The 18,049-nt window shown below is 46.8% G+C and overlaps 3 protein-coding genes across 7 annotated transcripts; all 3 read right to left on the bottom strand.

Moving 5' to 3' along the window:
• Window positions 1–4,905: 4,905 nt before the first annotated feature.
• On the bottom strand, window positions 4,906–5,531 carry LOC127328222 (cytochrome P450 81Q32-like). Its single transcript, XM_051354837.2, has one exon. The coding sequence runs from the start codon at window positions 5,529–5,531 to the stop codon at window positions 5,049–5,051; it is 483 nt and encodes a 160-aa protein (XP_051210797.1). The 3' UTR covers window positions 4,906–5,048.
• A 496-nt stretch (window positions 5,532–6,027) lies between these two features.
• Window positions 6,028–11,182, bottom strand: LOC139835960 (uncharacterized). Of its 5 annotated transcripts, XM_071825876.1 has the most exons (6): window positions 11,021–11,102; window positions 10,552–10,628; window positions 9,785–9,892; window positions 7,257–7,309; window positions 6,663–6,758; window positions 6,028–6,542 (listed from the first exon to the last, which is right to left on the bottom strand). In XM_071825876.1, exons 3-6 carry the CDS (start codon window positions 9,849–9,851, stop codon window positions 6,432–6,434), a joined length of 327 nt encoding a protein of 108 aa, XP_071681977.1. In that variant the 5' UTR covers window positions 9,852–9,892; window positions 10,552–10,628; window positions 11,021–11,102; the 3' UTR covers window positions 6,028–6,431. The 5 variants fall into 5 exon arrangements, 2 of the variants coding, with proteins under 2 accessions (XP_071681977.1, XP_071681978.1); XM_071825877.1 differs by lacking the exon at window positions 10,552–10,628 and having other exon boundaries at window positions 11,043–11,182; XR_011751373.1 differs by lacking the exons at window positions 7,257–7,309; window positions 9,785–9,892; window positions 10,552–10,628; window positions 11,021–11,102 and adding an exon at window positions 10,207–10,545 and having other exon boundaries at window positions 6,663–6,923.
• LOC127331255 (probable 26S proteasome non-ATPase regulatory subunit 3) lies at window positions 10,552–13,612 on the bottom strand. The gene is made up of 8 exons (XM_071825875.1): window positions 13,396–13,612; window positions 13,091–13,281; window positions 12,498–12,635; window positions 12,294–12,430; window positions 12,135–12,168; window positions 11,938–12,048; window positions 11,494–11,570; window positions 10,552–11,122 (listed from the first exon to the last, which is right to left on the bottom strand). Exons 1-8 carry the CDS (start codon window positions 13,499–13,501, stop codon window positions 11,104–11,106), a joined length of 813 nt encoding a protein of 270 aa, XP_071681976.1. The 5' UTR covers window positions 13,502–13,612; the 3' UTR covers window positions 10,552–11,103.
• Between the last annotated feature and the right edge of the window lie 4,437 nt (window positions 13,613–18,049).

Consider the following 18,049-nt stretch of genomic DNA (forward strand, 5'->3'; position numbering starts at 1 on the left):
GTTTAATTACTAGTTCGGCTATGTTTGTGAACTTATATATATGGCTCTGTCATTTTCCGCACTTGATTTGGTTGTTAATTTTGTTTGCATATGCCGATGATTAGAATGGTTGGTCACTTGTACACTCGGGGGTGGAGCAAGCGAGCCTGGTGTGATGGCACAAATATCCATGTCTTGTGCATCCCACCTGGCCTCGCTTACTCCATCCCTGAATGTTAAAATTTGTTTTGACCAACAATGTATGAGGCCCTCGTCATTCCATTTGCTTTGGTTTTTCAGAATGCCGATGATTAGAATGTTTGGTCACCTATACACTTGGAGGAGGGGCCAGTGAACCTGGTGCGATGACACAAATATCAATCTCTTGTGCATCCTACTTGGTTTCGCTTACCCCTTCTCTAAATGTTAATATTTGTTCCGACCAACAAAATATGAGGCATTCCATTTAGTTCATAATAGCTACTTGTCTCTTATTTGAGTTGGCACTTCTTAATTGCATTGGCCTTTCTTCCATTTTAGTGCTGATGATTAGAATGTTTGGTCAACTGTACACTCCGGGGTGACGCTAGTGAGCCTGGTGTGATGGCACAAATATCAATCTCTTGTGCATCCTACCTGGCCTCACTAACGCCATCCCGGGATGTTCATATTTGTTTCGACCAACAATGTATGAGGCATTCCATTTAGTTCATACTAGCTACTTGTCTCTTATTTGAGTTTGCACTTCTTAATTGCATTGGCCGATGATTAAATTTTGTGGTCACTACACTCCGGGGTGACGCTAGTGAGCCTGGTGTGATGGCACAAATATCAATCTCTTGTGCATCCTACCTGGCCTCACTAACGCCATCTCGGGATGTTCATATTTGTTTCGACCAACAATGTATGAGGCATTCCATTTAGTTCATACTAGCTACTTGTCTCTTATTTGAGTTTGCACTTCTTAATTGCATTGGCCGATGATTAAATTTTGTGGTCACTACACTCCGGGGTGACGCTAGTGAGCCTGGTGTGATGGCACAAATATCAATCTCTTGTGCATCCTACCTGGCCTCACTAACGCCATCCCGGGATGTTCATATTTGTTTCGACCAACAATGTATGAGGCATTCCATTTAGTTCATACTACTTGGATCGTTTTTGAGTTTGCTCTTATTCGTTGCAAACATCTATGAGCGTGCACTAATGTTTCTTTGGCTTGTTCATATATGTGCAGATATGACGTGGTATGTCGTGTACAAGGGCAAGGTTCCCGGAGTCTACAACGACTGGGAGGAGTGTCGGAGACAGGTTCACCGTTTTAGCGGTAACAGCTACAAAGGGTACACCACTAGAGCGGAGGCCGAAGACAGATACGCACGCTATCTGGCGGGAGAGAGGACGGAGCGGAGGAGGAACCGGATGAAGACCACTTTCATCGGGACGGTGCTAGTAGTGACTCTAGCTCTCTTCTATGTGATGCTAGTTTAGATGATCGACCTTGTGTAACCACTAGCTCATTTGTGACTTGTAACACCGTAACTTGCATTGTAACCTCTTCTCTAATGCGAATGCTTGTGAATCATGTGGGGCTAATGTGAAAAACTATGTATGGATAAGCTGTGTTGTTGTTTATATGCTGTTATATATCCTGTATTGTGCTATTGTACTGTCATATACAACCTGTATAAATACCTGCCAAGATACAAAAAAAAATTCGAAATCTTAGCAGTGGCGCACTAGTGGACCATCTGTGGCGCACTACCACTAAGTAGCAGTGGCGCACTGCTCTGGATCCAGTGGCGCACTGCCCTGTGATCCTCTCCGAGACTAGCAGTGGCGCACCAGGATAAGTAGCAGTGGCGCACGTCCTGGAGAGGGCAGTGGCGCACGTACTCACGCAGCAGTGGCGCACCTCCTCGCTGGACCCGATGGCGCACGCAAGACGGTAGCGATGGCGCACCTCTTCTACACGGTGGTGGCGCATCGCCTCGACCAACGGTGGCGCACCACTTTGGAGTAGTAGTGGCGCACTGGAGGACATGTCAATGGCGCACCAGTCAGTGCGCCACAGGTATCCAGGCTAGTAGTGGCGCACCCCTAGTGCGCCACTACTATGAGTTAGCAGTGGCGTGATAACAGTGGCGCACCACTAGTGCGCCACTGATGGGTAAAAGTGGTGCGCCACTGATTGCCCTTTTTCTAGTAGTATGTAATCGAATCGATCTACACTAGGATGAGGAGGAGAGTACTTACAATGGGCTCGAGTGACAGCGGCCCAGTCCGAGGAGGAGGAGCACGCGCGGAGACGCCGGCATGTCCTCGAGGTGGTTGCACTCCAAATCCTGGTGGAGGAGGAGGCAGAGCCGGAGCGTTGGTCGTCTGGTAGGGCGCCGGTGCCGCGGTCGAGAAGTGGGGAGCCGATGGTGCTGTCGGCTGCCGACGAGCACGTGGTCGACCGAACGACGCGTTCATCAGGGTCGACGCGAACCCCGGCGGGGGCTCCATCTCCATGCTGGAGCTCGGTGCACCTACCGCCATTGCGGCCGCCCTCCCTACGGAAACCCTAGTGGGGAGGGGCAAAAAACCCCATTGTCGAGGGATCCGCCGGTGGAATCCCGGTGACTTGAAGTGCGACGATGGCGGCGCTGCGAATTGCCATGCTAGCCGGCCTCGTACTCGCGAATGGCGACGACCGATTAACCACCGGCACGCGACCGACATCGATATGCGCCGCCGAGTCACAGCCTCCGGCCTCGTACTCGTGGACGGTGCGCACGAGCGCCTCGCTGGACCTCGTGGCCGTTGGCCGGATGGCTCAATCCGTGGGCACTGGAGCGAAAGGCGGCGGAGGAGGCGAGGAGGCCATGGCGGCGGCTGATGCGACATGGCGGCGGCTGATGCGACAGTGAGAGGAGTGAATGAGGAGAGAGAAGGAGGGAACCGGTGCCTGAAAGTGGGGAACGAGGGCCAAGACAACGCGATGTCTCCCGTGCTTCTCCACGCATGCAGCCGTTGCACGAGGGCATGCAAAATGGCACGACAACCGGACAGGCCCGCTGGAAACTGCCGATTCGGACGTTCCTCCAGGAGTAAATTACATATAGGTACCACTTTTGGGGCAATGGTTTCAAGTTGGTACCATCTTTGGTAATTTTAACAAGTAAGTGCAACTTCTGGGGCAGCTTGTAACAAATAGAGCAATTCTGAAGTTAACAGTGAATTAAGCACGCGGGCCCACTGTCAGGTATGACATGCACAGACGGCCGTCTCCCCGTGGCCGTTTAGGGCCCGAGCCGGTTTACGTGGACGTGCATGTGCATGGCTGTAGCTGATCCAAATACGGTATGCACTCCGGCCGTTCCATACGGAGTACTGATCGATCGACTATAACTTTTCGTCCGGCCGTGGCTGCTCAGCTTGAAGCCCGTTGTTCCATGCATGCATGAGCAGCCTAGTACGAGCGGATCTGATCGACTATAACTTTGCGTTTCGGTGTCCTGGTCAACTACAACTGCTGCAGATAGATCTCGTATGCCCTATTCTAAGCGTCACCTCTACCGACTCTAAACAATCGCTGTGGAACTAGCTCGCCGTGTGTCGCCGCCGCCGCCCGCTGCTGGGACGACACCCAGTCTCGCGGCTAGCTAGGGACTGCCGCTTGCCGCAACGTCGGATCACCACTTCACCAGTCCGCCTTCACCGGCAGATGGCCTATACGAGCCCGTGACCACGAAATAATAATCGACTCCTGGACGCCGACGTAATATCCAAGTACTAAGTAGTAGCTATTTTTTTCAAAAGTTATAGACTCGTATATATCATCTCTGGATTAAAGAGTTGAATAAAAATAAATTGCAAACTTGCATGATATGATTTATGATTGTTCGACTCTTTATTTCTATCTATGGGGCAGACCGGGCGGCGCGCGCTGGAGTATCGCAGGAAAGGTATACTGAGCTTGATCTGGCCACCGGCACCACACCAGCGCGCCGCCGTAGTTCGCAGGTCGTGCGCGTGCTCGCGTCGCTCTCGGAGCTGTTTCACCACCCGCAGGTGCAGGAGCTGCTGCGTCGTCAGTCCACGTATTCCCCGTCCTCGATCGACCTCTGCCCGCTCGACGGCTTCCTCCGCCTCGCCGATGTACATGGGAGCTTCCACGAGTCCCTCGTCGCCCTCGCCGTGCTGCAGGCCGAGACGTGCGCCGCGCTGCGCCGGGTGTGGCCTCCCCTGCCTCGCCGACGCGCACTGGAGCTTTCCGTGAGTCACTCGTCGCCCTCACCGCGCTGCAGGCCAAGACGCGCGCTGCGCCGGGCGCGGCCTCTCTTGCCACGCCGACGCGCACAGGAGCTTGCCCCTGCCGTGCTGGGCTGGGCGTGGACTCCCCCACCTCGCTGCGCTACAGCCTACAGGTTGAGACACACACCACGTAGGCACGAGCGCGGCGGCGGCGCGCACTGAACGGGCGCTGGTGCGGCGCGGGCGGCACAGGCTATGGCGCGCGGGGGCGCTAGCTGGTGCGGCGGCGCGCATGGACGCTGAACGTGCGCGGACAGCATGCATGGAGGCTCTGCCGCTGAACGTGCGCGGGCAGCATGCATGGACGCGCATGGAGTTTTTTTTATTCGTGCATGGCTCGGGCCAAACGGCGGAAAGACAGCCGTTAGTTATGACAAGTGGGCTCGCGTGTTTAACTCGGTGTCAACACCAGAGTTGCTCTATTTGTTACAAGCTGCCCCAGAAGTTGCACTTACTTGTTAAAATTACCAAAGATGGTACCAACTTGCAACCGTTGCCCCAAAAGTGGTACCTATATGTAATTTACTCTTCCTCCAGGGCTGTCCTAGGGGTACTTTGAGAACCGATCGGACCACAACGTGAAGATCTTACATGCAACCAAACGAGCCGATTTTTACTGGACTGATGCGAGCAAAATGCCTCGCAACCTACCAAACGTACCCTATACAGCTGACACGAAAGGTAATTCCTGGCTCTCGTGTTGTTGACACTGTTCTTTTTTTATTAGTCAAATTTTAAGAAGAGCTCAGAAATGAGCCGCCTTTTCCTTTCTAAAGTGCCCTTAGCACCGATGCCATTTCTTCACGAGGCCAGTACGAAGCCTCCAACGGGATGGCCATGTGCATGGTCAGTCCTGATCCTTCAGCCATGTCAATCTCCTCCTCGCTTACCCTGCCCCACTCGAAGCATTGCACCAGAGTGCCCAGCGTGAGGCCGACCACCTTCATGCTGAGCGCCTCGCCCGGGCACCGTCTCCGGCCCATGCTGAATGGCAGCATCCATTGCCCCTCGCCCTTTCCACCTTCGAACCTCTCCGGCATAAACCTCGTCGGCTCCTCCCACATGCCCGCGTCCCTGTGCATCGTGTGCACGTTGATGAGAAGCATTGTCCCCGCCGGGATGTCGTAGCCGGCGACAGTGCAGTCGGCGGAGGACTCGTGAGGCGCGAGGAGCGGAGCAGTTGGGTGCAGACGGAGGGTCTCTCTGAGGATGCACTGGAGGTAGGGGAGCTTTGGCAGGTCGGCTTCCTCCATTCACTACGTCAGGTACCTAGATTGCAGGTACAAAAAAGTGCCGGCAAAGGCACCAAAAGTGCCGGCAAAGATTTTTCAAGGCACACAAAAAAGTGCTGCGTTTATTCCAGTCGAGGTAGGTCTTTGCCGGCATTTTTAAAAAAGTACCGTTAATTGTATTTTAAGGCACTTTCAAAAATGCCGCTAGTTAGTATTGCCGGCACTTTTAAAAGATGCCACGGAATCTTTTTGCTGGTACTTTCCGAAAATGCCATAGAATCTTTTTGCCGGCACTTTTCGAAAAATGTCACGAGAAATCTTCTTACTGGCACTTTTCTAGAGTACCATCTGAACTTTTTGCCGGCACTTTTAAAGGATGCCTACAATTACTTTTTCAGGCTTTTAATTCTGGTGCCGCTGATTATTTTCTTAGGCATTTTTAAGGTTGTTATACTGCGTGCAAACATTTAAGCAATCTACAATCAAGCATACATCACACTCAAGAAGTCGAGCAATATTTAAAACCAATATTTCCAAGCAATCTAGGTTTGAAACCAACATTTTGAAACATTCAAGGATTCACAATCCAGGCATCTAACTTACATGACCAACAGGGTTCATCTCCACATCATGAACAACATGGTTTGAAACCATTACATAAAATACACGACAGGGTTCATCTCCACATCATGAACAACAGGGTTCATCTGCCGCCGAGGAAGAAAGTTGTCATGGAGTTTGGGCCCTGCCTCGCCACGCGGCCAGATGCCTCATCGCGCGGCCAGAGGAAGTTGCGCCAGCTGCGCCATGCATCCGACGCCGCAGCCAGGTTCCCGTCCCCGACGCCAAACCCTCTTCCTCGCCGAGCAGGATGCCAGAGCACCGCTGAGCGCGCCCTCCGCCCACCCTCCTGCAGTTCACTTAAAATGTTCCAAGTCCTTCATCCTTTTGATAGTAAATATGAAGATAAAACACCCACACGATAACTGTGCTTGGATCTTCCTCAATGGAGCGTGCAAGAAGTAAAAGAGCCTACAAAATGTATGTTCAGAATTAGAGCTAAGCTGAGTAGCTGAGAACACAATAAATCCAATTCATGTTTGATTGTGTAACTGTAACATGTCCCTAAGCAGTAAGCAATACAATGATCACCTTTAGCCTGTCAGGTTTGTTTACTTTTCCACAATATAAACCAAGTGCAGCCTCTAAGAATAGTTCGACATCGACAGATCCCTGTACAATCTTATTCTACACAACAAAAGGTTAAATAAAAACTAATCAAAATATAAGCAGATCAGAGAGCAATGAACTAGTAAAAGATTCAAAGGAAAGTGTCATGTCATTAAATGTGAAAAGAAATGCAAGTGAATAAGACTGGATATCGTCGACAGCAGGTTGAATGTTCTTTGTCAACTGTTGATTAACTGTCCAAAGAATTTCAATTGACAATCTTTTTGTAGGGGGTAGCATGAACAGGGTGTGATATAAGCAAGCAAGTACTCCCTCTGTTCCCTATTAATTGACTCTGATTTAGTAAAAAGTTGTAATAAATCAGAGTCAATTAATAAGGAACGGAGGGAGTACAGAATAAGAGCTAATTCAACATTCTACATGGGAACACGAGAAAGTGATGAGCAGCAAACTTCTAAGAGTAAGTTTAGTGTTTGGAACCAGATACTGATATATATGGCACTTCCGCTGATGCCGTCATAGTGGAGATACAGATGGACTTTACCCATTACCCACCCTCCTACTATCCAGCATCCGAAAATTTGATAGCTGTCTGTTCCTTTCAAAATCTGCGAACGAACCATCACCAGCTTGTAAGAATGGTGCATGTGATCGAAGTACTCTCCGAACTGATAGATGTAAAGGAAAGGAAACGCAAAACCCCCTTTGCCAAATGCCAATACTGCCAAATACTGCTGGCCAAGACCGACTGCATCAAGTTCAGATCAGCTCTAATAAGATTGGAACCAACACGATATGTTGGTACAGGCAGAATATGCTGAAGTAGATCATAAGGACTCCAGCCTGCATATATTTACCATGATAAAATTGGGACTCATGATAAAATTTACCATGAAGGAACTGAAACTAATTATTTCAAGAATTTATTCAGGGATAATGTTTTCCCTAATGCATCTATGCTAGCAAGTGCAGACTCGGGATCACGTGTTCTAGTAATAATTTATTCAGGGGTAACTATTACTCGTCTTCTCCAAATTATTGCAATCACAACTGCAAGAAACTTTAGCAGTCAGCATTTTGGTCGGTCACACACAAAATGTAGAAAGTAAAGGTACAAAATGTCCTTTGAAAGGAGAAAATGTACTCACTCCAATAGCTCTAGCAGCGTTAAGGTGAAAACTGCAGTCATCATCCTTAATCACTGATGAATCAACTTCTATTCCCTAGGTAAAATTTATTTTTCCAATATAAAGTACAGATGCTACCTTGAATATAGCTTCCTATAAAATAAACCAATTTTGGTGTATGTCATTATTACCAAAACAGGTATAACTCAATAGCTTATGTATAATAAGACACATACATGTCCCCAATATTGACTCCAACTATGTACATGACCCTCCTTGTTGCTAAATATACTCTTCTGCATCATTAATTCCTACGACCTCAATACAACTTGAATGGTTGAGGTAATGAAATTATCTAGCATCAGTTACAGGAATCAATTGTAAGGAGTGAACCTTTTAGACTAAACTGAATTACATATCAAGCATACATCACACTCAAGAAGTCAAACAATGTACAATCAAGGTTTGCTTGGAAATATTGGTTTACAAGCAATGTAAGGAGACAAAATCATATAAAAAAGTTAAGTGCTGAAAAGATTTGAGTTCCCTTCAGAACAATTGGATCTAAAAGTTCAAAAATCACATTCAGTACAAAATTTATGGGAGTGTGTTATGATATGGCCCCGGCCGAATTTCAATATGTGCGTGGCACTGGATGAAGGACCTGCAAGTCAGTATGATGTACTATCTAACTCAAGAGTATATACCAAAACGTATTTTTTTTTTGTAAAAACCAATATATTAGGATGCACTACCTATGTTCTTCTACAACCGAGTACCTAAGTGGCAACAACACAAAATATTCTGCCACTACTGTGTGGCAAACCTGTACTGTAAAAACTATTAATCATCTAATAGAGATTTATAAGTCGATCATACTAATTAGAAAATGAACACATCTCTGTATATTCTTATGGCCTCAGATAGATAAGAACATGCCTATAGACATAGAATATTTATTTTAGAAAAGGGACGACTGAGAACTGTTTATTCTAGATATATCCAACTTTAGTCAACCGGAACTTTAATTTGACTTGGACTGAATCTGCTAGTTATTGATGTACATTAACTGACCAAAGTTGCTAGCTAAGTAGATATCCTCTACATTGACTAACCGAAGCGGGTACTGTTGTTGTATGGAGATATTGATTCTGAACATGTATATTCGGTGAATTGAAATGATCTTAACTTTTGATCAGAACTGGTGAAACCAACAAAGTTAACAGCACACACACAATTACATATGTCCATCTATAACGTCAATTACATATGTTTAAGATTAAGCAGGCTTAACGTCCATTCAGCGTGTTGCTGTTTAATTTTGTTTACAATATAATATATGTTTAAGATTAAGCAGTCTTAACGTCCATTCACCATGTTGATATTTATGTCCAAGCAAATACAGGTTCAGGCACTCCAGCTAAGTTGGTTTAGGAATTAAAAAAAAACAAATCAATCAATTTGATTGTTTCAGAACTTGTGGACATCGGTCAAATAGGTAGTGTCCTACTCAAATGACAAGTACAGATTATTCAACTTTCAAAAGATAAAAAAGACAGAGGAACAGTAGGTAGGGCTGCTTAAATATTTTCCTTCAAAAGAATGCAAACAGAGACACAGAGTACAGAACAAATACTTCAGATACTAGCTCAATATCCAAGGGTAGCAACAACCATTTTACAGTAACATATGATGAAAATGGACTAAAGAATGAAAGTGACATCACCTACAACTGGGAACAGTTTGATTTTAGAACAATGATTAAATGCATTTGTTCCAGCAGTTAGCTGACTGGAGCATTTTGGAACATTTTAGACAACATTTTGGACTGGAATAGTGGTGACAATTGGATTGCACAAGGTAAAAGGAAACTTGGATCTGAAGAGCAAAAGAAGGAATAAGAATTGGTCTGCTGCAGGAACTCTAGTCTAGGTAGTCCTCCTTGTCTGTATATACCTGAAGCGGAGAAGTAAGCCCGGTGCATCGATGCAAGGCTGCGGTTGACTGTCGCTGCCATGTCCATGGCAAGCCTAATCCTCCAGGCCTTGTTGATAAAACTTCTCGCTACACGGTGGAAACAACACACACAAGTCAATCATCTCAAATTCATAAAGAGAGGTGATTCAGAAACGGAAATTTAATCCCGTTTAGCAAAGCTCAAGCAAGGAAACAACAATACAAACAATAAATAGCGAAGGCAACAAGAACACAAGCCACCTTAGTTGCACTTTGTAATCATTAAGAGTTCAAAACATCCAATTAATAACTCAAGTCATATTCCAGGGACTTTACTCAGAAAACAAGTTTCTTCTGCCTCTGGTCCAACACAAAAACTTTCAACATGCGGCCAAATAACTTAATATAGGATGGGAAATCACTCAGTTAAACAGACTAGGATATGGGGACACTTGAGACATCTGCCAAAAAACTTAATATAGGATGGATACATGCACATGAACTCAAAATACACTTCCTCTGCCATCCACTAATAATCCTACAACTGGAACTGGTGGCTACTAGAACATCAAGCAGCAGTAAACCTTACAGTTCACATCAACTTAATATGAACTTGAAAAATCAGCAGCTCCCAGTGCCTCGATACATGTCTACCTCAACATAAACAATTGATATGAATACTGAATTTCTCTCACATCATTAAGAAAATATAGCACATAGTGATCAATTGTCTAGCAGTAGAGCATGACCAAAGAGAGAAATACCACCTTTGGGTGCCAATGTCAACTAGCGTTGTGTTTACCTTCACAAGTAGTGTTTAGCCTACTGCAGCCAATATATCAACCTGGGAGGATTTCAACCATCTCTGAATACAGAAATAAGTTCCCGTCTATTTTAAACAAGACAAGGCCACGGTGATACCCTTAAAAACTAGTCTAAGAAAACCATGAGAACTACATACTTCAAAACCCATGTTCTCTACATTATGAACTGCAACTTGTATACCTTTTTTTATCTGTTGAAATCCTATCTACATTATGAAGTGCACATGTTATAACAGGTTATCAAAATACACCAGTTGAAAAGCTAGACCATCTCACCGCTACGATAAGGTTAACATACGATGATAACGTTTTAAGGGATTTAAGGAATTGTTGCCATGACCATTAAATCGAGCATAATGAGATTTCTTATGTTGCAGTAGTAAGAGTGCAGATTTCAATAATATTTAACAACCTGATCGAGGGAAGACACTCACATCAGCAGGACTGATTTTATTCGGTCTGGAGACATAATCTTCCAAACCTCGTCAGTCAAGTTCATTTTAGAAGTACAAACCTGAAGATAAAAAAGGAGAGTCAGTTACAGGAAGCAACAAAAACATACCTCAGGAAGTATCATGCAACAGTTTTTCAATATTTAAATCTTGTACAAAAAAAACTTATAACTAATTAGTAGTTGGAGCTAAAGATTTGTGTTTGAGCCAATTTGCTATTCTTAATATAATGAGTGCAAGTGAAAGAACTAGTAATACAAGACCAACAACAAAATCTACATCATCAAAAAGTATGCCACATCAATGTTTTCTGAGCTACTATAAGAAATTTTAGAGAAAGAGTAAATATATGATGAATGATATATTTATAGCCCATTTGTTGCACTGAATGCGGAATCCACGAGCTGCAGTGGGTGCTTTGCGTGCAGCTTACAAGAGGCTCTCTTTAGCATCAGTGTATTCCAGCCGAATTGTTCTAATTTTGCCCAAGTAGACCAGATACCGGCAGAACTGTGGTAGAAGTAAAGAGGTTAGTACTGGTGTACAATAAGATCTCTACAAAAGCAAATGATAATTTCATAGGCCAAGTAGAACTATGGTAGAAGTAGAGAGGTTAGTACTGGTCTACAATAAGATCTCTACAAAAGCAAACGACAATTTCATAGGCCAAGTACAACTGTGGTAGAAGTAGAGAGGTTAGTACTGGTCTACAATAAAATCTCTACAAAAGCAAACGACAATTTCATAGGCCATTCATCATTAAATCGATAACCAGCCTCGGCACAGATAATAAAAGCATATTGCAATTCCAATTCAACTGTAACAACTTGGCATACATACAGGAGAGAAAATAAACTACTTGATGAATGATAGTTACCTGCTGATTGGAATGTGCTTCAAAACGTGGTGCCTTTAACCTAAGTTTTTCTGCCTGGTCGGACAAGTTGTAGTGCAGGTAATTGCAAAGAAGCAGGTTAAGAAGTGTTTCCTGCCATGGAAACCAAAAGTCAACCACATGACTTGACAATATTTAAGTTACAAGTCTGAAATTGAAGACTAGTGTCTCAGAACAACCTGGCCAAGCTCATCACGGTGCAAAGTTGCCATGCTGTGCAACCCCAGGAGAGTTATGCAGAGCACCAATTGTATGAGGCACATGAAAGCAGGATCAAACAGGAAAAGGAGCTTATTGGTTACTCAGAGACACAAGAGCATACTGTTGGAATAACTCACCCACGAATTTCAGCAAGGCTGTTGGTGAGTTCATGTGCATATGAGTAATACGAGTATAGCCTAGAAGCCAAAACATCAACAGTCCTCCTATTGAGATTCTTCAGACGAGCAATGCTAGCGTTGGCACATGCTTTAGCCTGGAGAGAAAATCAAATTGGTATGCTTCACAAATGATGATGAAGTGGAGGAAATTCCATGACATACCTCATCGTACTTCTTGTGATCAATAAGGAAAATCAACACAAGCAAGTAGCAGTATATTTCAATCTCTGGGAGACCATGCTTGATTGAAACTTGAGCTACTGGAGCCGCAGTATCAACATCCATCTCACTTCCATCTTCCTAAAAATGGTAACATTAAGATGAAATGTCAAAAATCTCTGAGCAAGAGAAGCCTTCAGTTTCAATTTTTTAATGTGTGCAGAATGAAACTGGAAGAAGTTTAAACCTCTATGCACCAATTTCAAACTACGAATTTGCGGAATACCAATTAAGCATCAGAACAGAAGGAACCAGGTTCGTCGTGAACTTCAATAGTGAAAACTCAGATGCTTGTACCGCATAGTCATACGGCGACAGCTGCTTTACAACAATTATCTAGATTATGGTTTTCCATTCGCTTCTAAAAAGCCAATCAATCCAGAATGATCCACCATGCGATTTGACAGCCAAGACACATTCAGACAAACAAATATAGCATGCGACGCCCAAATCCTTTGTGTTCCATCAGATTCAGGCATAATTGCTGGTTTACCCTCGAGAATTAGGAGCGCTCTGAAGTTGCGTGCTGAAAATACCTTGGGCAGGAGCGGGGAGAGGTGGGCGAAGGCATCGGAGGAAGAGGACAGCGCGAAGGCGAGGAAGGCCGCGACATCGCGGGGGGCGAGGCGGCGGCAGATGGCCACGGTGAGTCGGACGGCGCGGGAGATCCGGCGCACCTCCTTGGTCAGCAACCCGGCCTCGATCACCGACGCGATCTCCTTCAGATCTGCACGCACCGTCAGGAATACATGCGTTAGCTACCTCCCGTCCAGCGCCCACGGCGCCGGAAGCTGATCTAGGGTTTTGGGGGAGGGGCACTGGGAGACGAGAGGCTACTCACGTCGCAAGGTAGAGAGAACGGGCGCAGGCGCGGGGACGTCGGCGATCGCAGGGATAACGGCGGGCGCGGGAGCTGCGGAGTCGTTCATCTCGACGTCCTCCGGCATGGCGGCGTCGGCGTCGGCGGCGCGAGGGGGGACGGGAGCGAGGAGTGTGAAGGCAGGTAGCGAGCGTTCGTGCGGTGAGGTGAGAGAATGGGTAAGGCTGTTGACTTTTCTCAACAGACTTGACCCGTCCACCCATACAACAAAAGCAGATTAAAAACTGCCGCTAATCCTCCTAACTTTTGCGGCACTTTTTAGATTCTGCCGTTAATCATCGAAAAATTAGCGGCACATTCAGTTCTGCCTGTGCTTCTCCAGCATTGGCGGCACTTTTTTCTAACAGCCAGTAATTAAATGATCATCAGTGGCACTATTGAGAATAAATGCCGCCTAAACCTATCATTAACGGCACGTTATAAAAGTGCCTGCATCAAAGTGCCGCAAATTGCCGTACGTGACGTAGTGATTAGGCGTCCCGTGCCGATGACATCGTCGAGCTCCACCCTAGCCTTAGCCATTGCTGCTGGATGGTTCAGCATCTCCGCCATGACCCACTCGATCGCGCTCGATGAGGTTTCTGTACCGGCTTGCAGGATGCTCTGTTGCAGCAAAGATTCACATGAGCTGTTGATATGTTTTTTTTTTTCGATTAAAAAAATAAAAAGAACGTTGTGACTAATGTGCAGCAAGGCAACTCCCGAAATAGCAAGAAGCTGTGGTGAAATAGTACTACTATATTATTGCCAAAATTAACCGTAGCCATTTGAAGTTTAGTTCAGAGTGCAACAGTAATCAATATGCCAAAGACAAAATTTGAACCTTCAGTGGTAGACGAGTACCTGAAATTAATAACTAGCGGGCGTCAGGGTGAGGGTAAGAAAAAGGCGATAGTCGGGGACCCCTTCTCCACCTCTCTGGAAGGCTCTCCCGTCCCCAACTCTTGAGAGTCGACTCCGGTAATCCGGCCCAATCTGATGCCCTTCCCGGCGGCTATGTCGTCTGGATGCGGTTGAAGAAAGGTGCCGGCATCAGATATGTATATAGTAGAGTTTGTATGGTTGTTTGGCGAGATGCCAGGAGTTGGCTTTATGCCAGGAGGAAAGCAACGGGTTCTCTGGGTCAGATCCGATGCTGGCCGGCGGTGTTGCTGCTCGTCGCGGCGCTCCTTTGGATGGAGCCGGATGCGGCGGGGAGGGATACCCCCGGGTACTCCATAAATAAGGCCCTTGCTGGCTGCTAGGCTTCGGCCGTGCGCGATGTTCCACGAGCTTCTTCGAGCTGCCATGGTGGCGGAGAGGAGAAGAGGTGGAGCAATCCTGTGCGTGTTGGTGCTCGGTGGTACAGGAGTTGGGATACTTCAATCTCAAGAGGAACAACCTCGGCGGCCATCAATTGCCTGTCGACTCTGATTGCCATCAGGTGGCTTCTACAACCGGTGATGAGAACCGGCAACTCAACCTCCAGTTGGAGGCCCGATGAAGAACTCGTTACGGCGCTTCACTTCTTCCCTGATCCAAGTGGTGGTGTCCCCGGAGCTGGTGAAGAAGGCTGTAGATCGAGCTCTCGTTGCTTCAGGGGCAGAGGAGGACCTGATTGCTTTTCTCATGTTATGTTTAGGGTCCTTTTTGCAAAAAATAGCAACTGTTCAGATCTAGTACATCTTTCTGAGGTTTCAGTTGTAACTTGTACCTGTCCCGGTTGATATATAAAAGTCAGTATCCAGGCCCTTGGGGCCGCTCCTTCTTTCAAAAAAAAAAAAAAAAAAAAAAAAAAAAAAAACTAGCGAACACTCACTGTAGCAGGGAAGGAGAGTCCTTCGTGGCACACAGAAGGTCTTTTCCATGTATGGTTCGGAACATCGCTGACGTCAAATAGTTTGAACCGTGTGCGCGTGGTACGAGCAGTCCCTTGGACAGCGGGTACAACGCACACAGAAGTGCTCTCTGCACTGTAACATTAAATTCAGGCATAACCCATTTCAAAATAAGCGCCAGCCTTATACGTTCACCGTCGCAAAAGGTTGGCAGATGATCCACCGTGTGTACATTTTTTAGACATTTTCTTTAATGCGCATGTCTCTTTTTCTTCTACCCACCCCAAACAGTAATAAATTAATAGACGCGTGTAGAACTTCCCCGAGGTTGCCTCCTTGTATTCCGTTGATGCGTGTAGCCTCTTTGCCTTCGTGCAGCGTGCCACATCAATGTCGTCGATGACTCGGCTTCCTCCCTCGCGCTACATAAAGCTCCACACCATCGCCCTCTTGGCACACATAACATCTATGGCAGACACACAACACTTCAACATGGTTCTCAACAAGAGGACCACTCGCCTCTCTTGGGTCTGGCATTACACACCAGCGCAGTGTCACCATGTTGAGCAAGCACCTCCGATGACGGAAGAGGGGCAAACATGTCCGGTCACGGAGGAGGAGCAGTCCCTCCCACCGAATGACCACCATGCCGGCTCCTCGTACTTCCGATGGTCCTCCTACGATGATGAAGGCGAAAGGAATTCGAAGGCTGACAAAGATGCGACGACTGCGATGGAGACAATGGAGCTGCCACGATGGGTCCGGGGTCGCCCGATGTAAGGTCAATGGGCCCTCGACGAACCGGGTTAGTGGCATGCATTGCGGAATCAACAAATTTGGGGCCACCATGATACGTAGGTTCGCCCGATATGTTGAAGCGATCTTCTGAATAATCAAGTTCTTTGGTTGTAGCATATATTCATGTAAATTAATTTGGCATGGAATCAATATGTTCAACTAAATATGTTCCAAATATAAATTTTTTTCTTGAAACGAAATTTCCATATTCAATTTGTGGCGTTGAACTTTTGAGTTTGAAATGTGCAACACTTTTGTAACATGCATCATGTTTTACATATGGGAAACGCTCAGGTTCCCCCGGGGGAACAACGATCTGATCCCCCACCTCCTCCGCACTCCACGCGTCCATGCGGGACGGATGAAACGGGCAGCACATGGCGGGGCCCACCCCATCCTTTATCCTCTTCCACCGATGGCTCTCCTCCACTCGTTTTCCCATCTGCCTCGCACACCATCCTGCCATGGCTTCCGCGCGCCGCCGTTGCCATGGCTCCCGCCGCCGCCGCTGCAAGGCGCCCCGCCATGGGCCTCCCTCCGCCGTTGCTTCAAGGCGCGCCGCCATGGGTCACGCCACCGCCGCTGCAAGTCCCCGCTGCTCCTCCCCCGCCAGGCTGCTGCTCCTCCGCCGCGCCGCGCTCTCCTCGACTGGCTTCTTGCTCGTTCATAGCAGCCGCTCCCGCGCCGCCGCGCGCCTCCTGGTCCCTGCCGCCGGCAACGACCACGCGCGCCTCATGGCTCCTGCCGCCGGCGACGATCACGCTCGCCTCCAGGTGGTCCACACCGTCGAACTCCGGCCGGCGCTTCGCTCCCTCTTGGTCCCTGCAGCCGACGACGACCTCACGAGATCCGCCGCGCCAAAGCCGCCGGCGACGACCTCGCGAGTCCCTGCCTAGGGCGGCGCTGCTGCGAGCGTCCCTGCTACAAAAGGTCGTTGTTGCTGCTACAGAAGGTCGACGATCCTGCTACAAAAGTCCGTCGGCGCTGCTACACCCGTTTTTTGCTACAATCTCTCCGGCGAGAATCCATTGAAATTAGATTTTGCTACAATTGTTATAGGTGTTTGCTATAATAGCATATTTTTCTGCTACAAATTCTCCGGCGAGGTCTCCGGCGAGTCTCCGATGAAAGTTAGTTTCGCTACAATAGCAAAAACAGGTTGCTACAATCTTTGTGTGTTTTTGCTACTATAGCATTTTTTTTTTGCTACTAAGTCTCCTGTGAGGTTTCTGGTGGGTCTCTGGCGACATCTCCGGCGAATCTCCGGTGAGACTCCGGCGAGTCTCCGGCGAGACTCCGGCGAGTCTCCGGCGAGGTCTGTGTTTTTAGGTGAAAATAGAGTTTGCTACAATTAAAGCGTTTTTTGCTACTTTGGTGCATTATGGTAGCAAAAGTGGGAAAGAGGTCTGGTTGGTTTGATCGGATGGCCGGAAACGTCCCGGATCTGTTGATCGGACGGTTGGGGACCAGGGGGATTAGAATTCTAATCCCCCGGGGGACGCTCAGCACTCCCCTTTACATATAGCGAAGATCATATGTGAGTAAAATATGATTTTGTGCGTTTTTTTGGCAAACTGTTTGTACGGTATAGATAGTTATCTACGCACGAGATGTTTTTCGTGTAACGTTTCTTGTAGGATTAAGGAAGCCACGGTTTTCATGGGATTATTTCCTTCAAAAACATATTTGGTTGTTTACATAGTAATTTAGTCTGTTCCAAATTTAGCTTAACTAAAAATCCTTTACAAGTTATTTCAGTCTAAGTACCTAGGCTGCTAATCTGACAAAGCCAAAATAGCTAATAAATAGTCTTTTGCTAACTAAATTTGGTAAAACATGTTATTTTTCACTAAATCAATATAAAATCAGATGTAATTTCCTAATTTTTCAACGCTCTTCATAAACTTAAGATCAGCGTGCTAGTTTGAAAAACAGAACGAGAGAGAAGAAGCAATCATGCAGCGCAGCAAACGAAATGAAGACAGGTACTCTAGTATACT

The sequence above is a fragment of the Lolium perenne genome, chromosome 2 (genome assembly GCF_019359855.2).
Source record: "Lolium perenne isolate Kyuss_39 chromosome 2, Kyuss_2.0, whole genome shotgun sequence".
Lineage (NCBI taxonomy): Eukaryota > Viridiplantae > Streptophyta > Magnoliopsida > Poales > Poaceae > Lolium > Lolium perenne.